At 29.7% G+C, this 11,150-nt stretch overlaps 5 protein-coding genes across 5 annotated transcripts; 4 read left to right on the top strand and 1 right to left on the bottom strand.

Moving 5' to 3' along the window:
• Positions 1 to 4: 4 nt before the first annotated feature.
• EIN_084490 (Hypothetical protein) lies at positions 5 to 109 on the top strand (the record flags this gene model as incomplete). Its single annotated transcript, XM_004184565.1, has 1 exon — positions 5 to 109. A coding segment is annotated over one exon (105 nt), but the record flags the coding sequence as incomplete, so codon positions are not given.
• A 268-nt stretch (positions 110 to 377) lies between these two features.
• EIN_084480 (hypothetical protein) lies at positions 378 to 2,255 on the bottom strand (the record flags this gene model as incomplete). Its single annotated transcript, XM_004184564.1, has 1 exon — positions 378 to 2,255. One exon carries the CDS (start codon positions 2,253 to 2,255, stop codon positions 378 to 380), a length of 1,878 nt encoding a protein of 625 aa, XP_004184612.1.
• A 1,260-nt stretch (positions 2,256 to 3,515) lies between these two features.
• On the top strand, positions 3,516 to 4,346 carry EIN_084470 (hypothetical protein; the record flags this gene model as incomplete). The annotated part of the gene is made up of 1 exon (XM_004184563.1): positions 3,516 to 4,346. The coding sequence occupies one exon, from the start codon at positions 3,516 to 3,518 to the stop codon at positions 4,344 to 4,346; it is 831 nt and encodes a 276-aa protein (XP_004184611.1).
• A 3,679-nt stretch (positions 4,347 to 8,025) lies between these two features.
• On the top strand, positions 8,026 to 8,661 carry EIN_084460 (hypothetical protein; the record flags this gene model as incomplete). Its single annotated transcript, XM_004184562.1, has 1 exon — positions 8,026 to 8,661. The coding sequence occupies one exon, from the start codon at positions 8,026 to 8,028 to the stop codon at positions 8,659 to 8,661; it is 636 nt and encodes a 211-aa protein (XP_004184610.1).
• A 905-nt stretch (positions 8,662 to 9,566) lies between these two features.
• On the top strand, positions 9,567 to 10,032 carry EIN_084450 (syntaxin-61, putative; the record flags this gene model as incomplete). The annotated part of the gene is made up of 2 exons (XM_004184561.1): positions 9,567 to 9,897; positions 9,956 to 10,032. 2 exons carry the CDS (start codon positions 9,567 to 9,569, stop codon positions 10,030 to 10,032), a joined length of 408 nt encoding a protein of 135 aa, XP_004184609.1.
• Positions 10,033 to 11,150: the final 1,118 nt, after the last annotated feature.

Raw genomic sequence — 11,150 nt, 5'->3', positions numbered from 1 at the left:
GAAGTACAAGATGCCAAGTGATATCTTTCCTTTGCAGTCAGCATTTATGAATGCTTTACATGGAAAGAACCATATCCCATTGAAAATTTCAAGTTTGCATGGTCCATAGCAGATTTTGTTGCATCAGGAAAGCATTTGGCCCAAGTCGACTGCATTGACAATACGATTTATGCCTTGCTGAACAGAATGTGGTGTTTCGAAGGAAAAGAACGCATAAAGATTGATCAAGTCATTGAAGCCTTACAACTGTATCTCAATGCATTTGAATAACCTTTAATCTATTTATTAATAACATCAATTAACAATTAATTTATTATAAAAAATAGTAAACTGTTTATAGAAATAGAGTATATTTCAATAGTAAAAAATCTATATACTTATAGTTCTGTCTTATCTTTGGTCTTCTGAGTTTTCCTCCTCTCAAGTTCAAACCTCCTCAAATTGTCTTCATTTTCTTTCAAAGAGGCGACACCCTCAAGAGAGTTAACATCGACGCCGATTTTTGTCAAGAATTCGAATTGGTCAAATGCCTTTTTCATCACTTTATTATCAGTGAAGAGTCCGAGGGTGTGGATACTCTTTACAAACTCTTGGTTCTTGAAAGGGTTATTCATTAATTGCGTTAACATCGCCTCTTTCATTTCCTTCTTTTTTTGGATTCGTTCTTTGTCGAGTCTTTCATTCTTTTGCCTTCTTTCTTTTTCCTCTTCATCATCTTCAATAGGCTCGGGCCACTCTTTTTCGTCTTCATGTGGCTCAAAATTCTCTGTTTTCGCATTTTTGGAAATGAAATGAATAACGTCATCTTGTTGTGGGTATTTAGCGAATATTGCTTTAGGACTTTCGAATACGTTTTCACCTTGTAAATAACAAAATATTGTGGGAACTTCATTGATGTAGACCCCCTTCGGTGCATCGTCTTTTTCAATGTTAAATAACAGAACAACAATTTCGTTGAGTTCTCTGCTCTTTTTTGTTCTTCTGTATACCGCGGCAAGTTCTCGACGGACCAAATTTTTTGAAACCAAAGAGCTGTCCACCAATAAGATGATTTTCGTTGCATTCTCGTACTCACTGATCCCATTCTCCCACATCTCTCCAGTCAAAATGGGAATGCCAGACATGTTACCACCAACACTGCTTTTCACACTTTCATGTGTCGCCCCAGAAAAGATGTTCTCCAAGGCCATATCGACATCTTTGGGTTCAGTGATAGCAAGTGGGTACATCGTTCTCAAATTCTTGTGAACAACAGTTATCGACGGTCGTGTAGTTTGTCTCAAATACTCAACCTCCTCTATTTCAGGGGTGTATACAAACCCCACTTTACCTCGATATGCTCGCGCTTTACGAATAAATTCAAGCCGTGTGGTATCACTAATGGTTTCATTCATGTACCACAGCATTGGCGTTCTGTTTGGTAACACTTCGAAGAGTTGCAGAAGAGGGATGACAGCAAGATTGAACAGGGGCACCCCAACAGAGACGACCCACTCTGTTATTCCAACATCAAACCTCTCAATTGTGTTATTAAAACGAGTTATTGTTTGGTAGTGAATGATTTCTCTTACATCGTCGTACGCTTGGTTGTTATAATAAATGATATTCATCGATTTATTATTTAAATATGTATTTGAAGCATTGAATATTGCGAAGAACCCTATTTCCGTGTATTCCGTAAATATATCTGCAATATCAGTGTACTCGTCGATCTCACTTTGAGTGGTATTTGGTGTTGTGTACAACGTAAAGTAAGTTATCTTCTTTTGCCTCTCCAAAGAGACCATATCAGTTTCTAAAATTTCGTGAACAACGGGTGATATCCCTCGCGTGATGAAACTTTGAAAGTCGTCGAAATCATCTGAACGGTATACTCGGTCTTTGTACAATCCTCTGTGAAATATGATATAAGGGAAATCGTCAATCTGATAGTCAAACACCAATTCTTCTGCATTAATACCATCAACCACAACATACTTAATCATCTTATTTTTCTTTGCAAAGTTCTCAATTGTTTGTATGTATGGGACACACGACTGTTGTGTGAAATAACAGAAGAGTGCAATGACGTAGTTTTCTGATTCAAACAAAGAACGAAATTCGGTTGAAGTGACTTCTTTGATGTGATGGTATTGTGAAAAGTTTGGTTGCTCTATTCCGTTCATGTAGATTTTTTGTCGTTTCGAAGATTTTGATTTTGAGGAACACAACACAAAAAAACAAAAAATTGCAATTCTCAGTATCGGATATAACATGGTTTTTTTAGTTAGTTTTTTAATCTATAAAACATTTTTTAAATTGTGGTTTAAAAAAACTATTTGTAACTTCAATATCTGTTAGGAAAAAATAAACTATATGTTTTAATTTGAATATAATAAAAATGGTATCAAAAGAGTAATAAAAATATAATATAAAATTATTATAAAATATTACTATTTCAATACAAAAAACAAAAAATGTTTACCTAACTTTGTTAATATTTTATTATTGTGTTGAATTAAAAGATAATTGGAAGAATCTCCAATTTGTTATAACTAGATTGTTATATCCACCGAAAATATAGTTTTTGTTTTAATTATAAAAATTGTATAATTTAATTATTAAAAATCTATATAAAAAATTAATATATTTTTGGAACAGATCATTTTCCTTTTATAATTCTAAAAACAATCTATTTAAATTTCAAGATAATCAAATTAAATTATATAATTATTAAATTTAATAATGATAATAATAATTAATAAGTACCCCAAACCATCTAAAATAATAAATTATTGCAGTCTTATAAATTAGCTACACACGAAATTATTAAATCAAAACGATATATTTGGAGCACTTGTCATTATCATGTTTAAGATTGTTATAAATAAAACCATTTGGATTGTATTAATAATAAACAAACAATAAAACATTATTATTTTTTATATTATTTTTTTATCAATTATTAATATGTAAAAGAATAATTTATTTTTTATAAACATATAATTTGGATACACTGAATTATACTATCATCGGAAAGATAAACAAATAAATAAAGTGCAATAGGATGTTTTTTGAATAAAGTGGCAATCCCAATTGCAATTTGTTTTTAAAACATGTGAATTTGAATGTCAATAATTGAAGACGAAATACTGAATTAAATGTATTAAAACATTTACCAGTATTATATTTTTATTGTTCTCCTTAAATATGTTATCATTCACAAACTTCCAAATTGTATTTAAAATGACAAAATATTCTTTCTACTTTTATCTTTGGGACAAAACATTCTGTTGAACACCTATTTATAGCTGATAATAACAAATAACTATATTTTTATATAATATAATTATTACTAAATAATTGTTTTTTGGTCTTAAATTTAGACTTGTTTTGAATTCATATTTGTGTAATAATTGCCATTGATATTACCCAAAAAACACTCATTATATTAATAGACAACACCTCGGGGATCGGCTTCCTTAGATATCCTCAACAACTCGTTGTGGCACTTCCTCTATACTTCCCCAACGTCCATGAAGCCAACAGATCTTACTTTTGTGAATCCTTTCCCATCCACAGAGTATTCTTCACAACATGACAGTTTAAACACGTCCTATTCTCTTCTTCCTACCGAACAATTTACGTATAAACTTTTTCCTCAACAATTTGATTCATCTCTTTCAAAAACAACCGAAGACTCCAAAGTGCTATTTTGTAATACTCATGAAAGTCAAAGTGTGTCTCAAATTGTTCAAACTTCAAAACAATCCGACAATTGTGTTCAAGTGATCCTTCAAAGACCAACAATTTCAATAAAAGAAAATCCCACCGATTGTCTCGACTCAAAGTTTTATCCAGTCTGCCAACAAGCTGTTTTGGTGTCACTTCTTAATAAGAAATATGCAATCACTTTGAAAGCACAGAAAAAACAAACAACAAAGACTATTCCCATTCCTATAGTTCTTTCCCTATCTAGTGAAACTCAGACAATCGGGGTGTTCGAAATAGCAGATCAGAAATGTCGGCAGACGTTAGAAGAAGATCTAAAGAGCGGGGTCAATAGACAAGCAGCCATCAGGCGATTTGATAAGAATCGCAGGACGTCGATGTTGCACTTAATGGCTGATTTGTGTATAGAAGAAGGATACTTTTTCAATTATAAATTGCCAAGACCATCTAAAAAGACTATTCAACTTGAAAGGATCACATCCATATTTCTCAATAATACTTGGATCATGGATAAAGAGCAGATATTTGATGTAGGATTAAAGATCAATATGCATATCACAAAAAGGCTTATTATTGATAAAACATTTGTTCTAAAGCCAAAAGAACTTGACATCTCTTTGTTTATGAATAACTGATTTGATTGCATTTGGTCTTTTAGTTACTATACTATTTAATTTATTATATTCTATTTTTAAAAAGAATGGAATAATTTTAATAAGAATTTTACTTTAAATTTTTCAATTCTTCTTTTAGATATAGCTAAAAATTTATTAAATTATTACACATTTAACACTTTCACAACCCAAAACTTTTTTTAAGAAGAAAAATAAGTAAAAAGGAAATTGTCCAAATCATTTTTTATTATTTTTTATTCCAAAACCCCTTTCTAACCCAAACCGGCCAATAGTCAGTTTTATTTTACTTAAAATAATTAACAAATGATAACTCAATTACTTAAGATTGATCAAAAATAATCTTTTTGGACGAAATTTCATATCGCTTTATTGTGTTACAACATTAAAACAAAAAACGCTACATCGTCAATCCACTTTATGACAAACAATGTCAAATAGTCACATTTACAAATATAACGACAATATAAACACCAATATCGTTATAATCAAATGATAATATACTTTTTATAAAAAACCAAATATATTAAACCATCATTAGACCCCATTTTTCTTTCTAATGCTTTGCTCTTGTTTAACACAAATAAACTCATTCATGTTTATTTGTGTGACAATAAAATATACAATTCAAATTTGAGTTGATAAAAAAAATAAAAAATTTCAAAAATTTGTTTTGTGTATGAAGGCAAAAAAAGGGTTTAGGTAAAAGAAAAAAATAAAAACTTTCTATTATTACGTTTCTGTTTTGAACGTGTTAATAGCTTTTAAAAACGAGAGTGTACAATATCATGTTTTGGATGAAAGGCGTGTGTAATTGAAAATTAAAATGGTGTAAAAATATGTTAATCAAAATCCAGCATAACCAGCTGGTCCCATTGGCATCCCTCCCATCGGATAACCACCCATCGTCATGGGAGCTACCATCGGAGTGACCATTGGTGTGACCATAGGGCCAACCATTGGAGGGGCCATAGGAACAACTGGTGGTACCATTCCACATCCAACTGGGTACCCAGCCATTGTTGGGACTACTGGGACGACTGGTGGGCAACCTCCATAGATCGGATCGTAATAAGCCATTTTACTTTAAAAATTCAGTTCAATTTCTTTATGAGTAAAAAATAATGAGAAATAATCACAATGTGATGTTTTTATGTTGGCTACATTATGCATTTTTGGACTAAATAATTATCCGTAATGACAATTTAAGAGAAAATGGCAAGTTTTGAATAGAAATTATAGGGAATTTTTAATCGGACTTAATTAATCAAATCCTCTTTCAACTTTTGTGATTTACACAAAAATCATAGAGACAAACAAAAAATAAGGTGAGAAGAACCATTTTTATAGTTGAAAATAATTATTTGAAGTGTCTCTTTGTTGTTTTTGAAATAAAAAAAAGATCTTGAGGTTAAACAGAATTTTTAAAGTTTCAAACATCACACAATTTAAGTTCCCAGTTTGATGTAAAAACAATACTATTTTATATTATAATAATAATTAAAGTGTTTATAAATATTGTTTTTATATAAATAATTAATAGTTATTTTTATTAATTGATCATAATTGTTTATTTTATAAAAAAAGTTTATATATTAAACAAAAATATATTAAATTTTAAAATCAATAATTATAATTTGATTTTTTATTATATAAATATTCAATGTCTTTAATTTTTTTAATTTATTAGTTTTTTTTAAATATATATCAATTAATAACAAATAATAAAAAATTCACAAACAAAAATTGTATCATTTTAAATAAGTTCAATCAAATAAAACAAACAAAAAATGCCTTTTTCAAACATAAAAAGTTGAAAATGAATATGAAAAGAAGAAGATCACTCAACTTTTTCTTTATAACGAACTAAAAAGATCGTTCAACAAAACTTAAAAATCATATAGTTTATAACTAAAACATTTCGTAACCATTTAAATATTTTCTGATTTTATTTTAATTAAAATAACATTTTGTAAATAAATAGTAATATAAATTAGAAAATGATATTGAATTTTCAAAAATCAGAATTAATGGAAAAAATCTGAAGTTATTGAACTTTAATCACAAGAGTTTTGCTCCATTCATTGACTTGTTTTTTCCTTCTTTTTCAGACAAAAAAGACCTTTTTATCTATGATATTGTGATATTCCACTAAAGGTTCAATTTTTTCAAAACTGTATTTTAAAAATAAACACCATCTCTTTTTCATTCCCGACTTTTCAATACAAAACGATGTGCATCGTTTTGTGTTTCGAATTTGAAAAACCTAATTATGGGTTGTGCTTCTTTTAGCTAATTTGGTTTTTATAAAATCAATTTTCAAATCATCTTTTTAAATATTTTCGATTATTTTATAACACTTTTACTATTATAAATACTATATAAAAAGGAAAAACATCAATTATGGATCATCCAAAAATGATCAACAATCCATCCTTGTCATCCGACTAACAAAACGGGAATTGTTTTTTTATTGCTTTTTTGTATGAGTAATCTTTTATTACTATAATATTATAATTTCTTTACTACATATTTTTAAGTTAATTACCAAACCTCGCCATTTGTGCATATTTTTATCCAATTTATTTTAATTTGGAAATTTTATTCAAAAAATGGGATAAAAACCAATAATATTGCGCCAATAAAACCAAAATTATTCGTCAAAATTTACAAACGAAAAAAAAGCCGAAAATTGTCTCAAAATTCCCAAAAATATAATTTTGGAAGTATGAGAAAAAATAATTCTAATATTTTTAATCTCAAATCAGATATTAAAATACCATATTTGGAGCAAGAAGTTCAAATGGAATTAATCTTTCAACAGTACAATTACTTAATTCGTTTAATATTTTAAACTATAGATATTATATTGTTTTTTTTTTCTATTTAAATATAAAATAACAAATAAGTTATTATTATGGTATTATTAAAAAAAAATCATTTTTTTAAATTAACAAAAAACAATCAAAAATCGGGATAAATTTTTAAAAAAATTGTTTAAAAATAATATTAAAATAATAAACAAACAATAGAAGGACTACTTCGACTTTGTTTCTTATATGTGATGGTAAAAAATTGCATAAACAGCCCAAAACTGCTTTTTTAATAATTTATTTTTACTTTTGCAAATTTATTATTTCAATTTCAAGATTACTGAATTGTTCGTCAAGTTTAACTGCAAAATCGGGCAAATAAAACACAATTTCAAATTTGCGAGACAATCCTGTTTATACTCCCAGTGAATACCCAAATTATTGGCCTTATTCGACGCACGTTATTGTCCTCTTTTTTTGTGAAGGAGAACCAAAAAAGAGTGGAACTTGTCTTCCATTTTTTATCACAAATTTGGCGAGAAGAAACGGTAAAATCCCGAGTGTTTGGCTGTTAATAGTGGAACATATATGAATTGTCTGAGGGGTGAGCATGCGACGGGATGACGAGAAGGAAGACTTGGCTGCATTTCAAAAGGCAGAGCCCACCAAATTAGAGTGTCTAATACCACCCAGTCACAGAAAAAAACGGGTGGTGTGAAGAATAAAAAAAAGAGTGTCTTTGACTGCAAGAGGGGTGGTGATAATGATATGAAACAGAAAAGAAAAAATACCTATCTAAAGAGCCAAAATTGCCACTCTTTGTTTTAGAAACAAAAGGTATAAAAAGGTTCTTAGAAAAATTGATAGTTATGTCATTCGACTCTACATCGTGTGCGTCATCTAAACCATCCCGAAGAGCTTACAACGACCCAAAGTACCTCACTCAGAAGAAAGTAGTCAAGGACATGGAATGCTTTCAAGAGGCTATTTTAGTTGCACTCATTAACCAATTTTGCCACATCACACTTGTAAGACCAAGAAAACAATCAAGTGTCGGACTGTGTTGCGCTAAAGTCAAAACCCTACACTTTGTGGGCGATGAAATTGAAGTGATGCGAATTACTGAAGAGAAGTTTAGACCTATTTATGAGAAGGAATTGATGGAAGGAATATCGAAAGCAACTGCCTTCAGAAGATACGAGAAAAACAAGAGAATATTCGTGCACAACCTTCTCTTTGATATTGCACTTGAACTCGGATTCTTTTTCGAATCAAAGTTGTCGCGGAAGTCAAGTAAAACTGCTTCTATTGAACGGTTTGAAAGAATATTCTTCAAAGGAAAATTATTGATGAATGTACAGGAAATGGCCGTCAAAGGGGGTCTTATCAATGATTATCTCTTTGATATAGTCAACTTGGAATTGACACACACTCTACAAATGTGTGACAAGGAAATCGCTGATATGCTTAGTACTAGAAAAATAGTGGATTTGGAATCTGCATAATGATCAATTATCTAATTTACATAGCTTTGTTCTTCTTTGTTGTGTGTATCACTTCACCAACTTCTAATCATTTATCGCAATACCTTCTATTTAATTATATTATAATAATAAATGTACTGCTTATTGCTAATATATTTATTTTAAAGACTTAAAATGGAATATCATTTATTGTATTATAATTTATTTAAATTGTTACTTTATTTAAAAATTAATTTGTTAAAACTAGTACAATAATATTGATTATTATTATTTAACTAGAAATGTCAAATTAAATATTATTATTAAAAAATATCTATTAATTAAATCAAATACTTTTTTTCTCTAAAAATAAGAATGTGAAATAACATTGTTTTTTATACCACACATCAAATTTGTATTTTAAAAATAGTTATGGTTAATGTGGAACAAATAAAAAAATAAAAAATAAAATAAAATAAAAAATTTATTTTTTGTTTATATAATAGAAATAATTAAAAACAATTTTAGAACACAAGTTTTTTATTTACATATATATATGTAAGGCTAGTATGAGGGACTGTAATTTTATTCAAAAACTTATTGTTATACAATATTTTTTTTGAAACTTTATTGATAAGATGATTATTATCAAAATTATTTATAAAAGTTATTACATTGTATGTTTATGCTTTGTTTTTCTTTCTAAATAATTGTGTTGAGTGACAACAATTATCAATATCTTTTAAGTTAAATATTATTTTGTAATAATAAAGTTACTATTTAGTTTATAATAATATTATTATTATTATTTTGTATTATAATAATACAGAAAAATCAAAACATCAAATATCCCAAACCAAACCGACATCTTATTGACACAGATATAACAAAAAGAATAACAAAATACCAAAACAAAAACGAGAAAAAGTTAAAACTTGAAAACACAAATGGCTACAACAATCCCCCCACAACGACAAAATAAACAAACAATGAACACGTCACAAGAAACAGAGCTGAACGACTATATGCGTGAAGAAAACGATTTTTTCATCGACAACGAGAGAAATAGGCAGCAGCAAATCATCAAAAAGCAGGACGCACAACTCGACAAACTCCACGAAAACGTCAAAACTGTCCACGAAATAGGAATGACAATTAACGATGAAATCAGCCAGCAAGACCAGATGCTGAATGAAATGTCAAACCAAGTCGACACCACAGACCAAAGAATTGTCTCAACAAAAGAAAAGATCGACAAGGTCATCGAAAAGTCGAGTAGTTTGTTATTTATTTGTTTAACCTCAAAGTGTACGTTCAAATGAGGAATAACATACAGACTGGAAAATCGGACTTGTTGTCGGCGGATTGATCCTTGTCCTTGTGATCCTTCTCATACTCATTTTTGTACTGTGACGCACAGTATTAATTTTATAACTCTTTACTGATTTGAGCTTGTTGTTTTGAAGTTTCACAGAGTCAACTTTGAATTAATTCTATTTTTTATTAATAATTAAACTATTTCAATACCAATGTCTTTCAATTATTAGTATGACAGAAAACAGATGTTTTTGGGGTCTTCTTTGTTTACCAATTATAGTAAAATGTCTTTTTATTGTTCAATTACATCATCGTGATTCTTGAAGCCCGTTCATTTACTCAATAATGGTGAAATTTTTGATAATTTGTTTATCGAAGCAATTAAACCCACTAATTACAACTTTACTATATTTCGTGTTTTTTCCATTTCTTCAAAGTTTGTGATTAACTATTATTTATCATTCTCTATTATATAATAAACTATACCAAACTATAGAAATAATAATAACAAAATACTAAAATTTCGAGCGAAAAACGGTTGAAAATAGAGCAAAATATTTGTAACAAACAAGAGAAAGAAGCAAAAAAAGGGGGGCTTGTGAGGGATTAGCCACCAAGTCGCAAAGTAAAAAACTGAAAAGAAACAATGGAACCCACCTACCTGAACAAGACAGCTTCCTCAGTGTCATTGAAAAAGCACCTCTCGTGCCCAATGTTGGTTGACAGAGTGTTTCTTCATTCTGGCTTGTTCAGCGCAGTCAACGCATTTCTTTCGTGGCTCTCGCCATTCATCTCGTGCATCGCGGCATTAGTACACGTTCTTGTCTTCACATTCCACCACTGTCTCCACTTCATGTATTTCCTCTTTCAAACAGAAGAAAAGACAGTCCTATCTGCGACATTCAACAGTCTCTCAACCCCTCCACAGAACTATCTGACAATTTTTCTCCACGTCGACCAAAACCCCAACAACACCCCATTCTACTTTGTGGCAAAAACAACATTAAACGTGGTCCAAGTGCTATTCGCAATCGCACAGATCTCGCTCTACACTTACTGTGTGTCTTTCTCCAAATTTCAACTCTTTTATGTGGTGACCGTTACGCACCTCTCAATCTCTGTCCTCTCATTTTTGGCTCACTTCTTAATCTCCCCAAAGAAAGACGAGAAATACTCAATCAGCACCCGAACACTCATAAAATGACAGCTGACAA

The sequence above is a fragment of the Entamoeba invadens genome (genome assembly GCF_000330505.1).
Source record: "Entamoeba invadens IP1 unplaced genomic scaffold scaff_1105074725643, whole genome shotgun sequence".
Taxonomy (NCBI): Eukaryota; Evosea; order Mastigamoebida; family Endamoebidae; genus Entamoeba; species Entamoeba invadens.
Note: the sequence above shows the minus strand (reverse complement) of the source record. Positions and strands in the feature narration are given on the sequence as shown.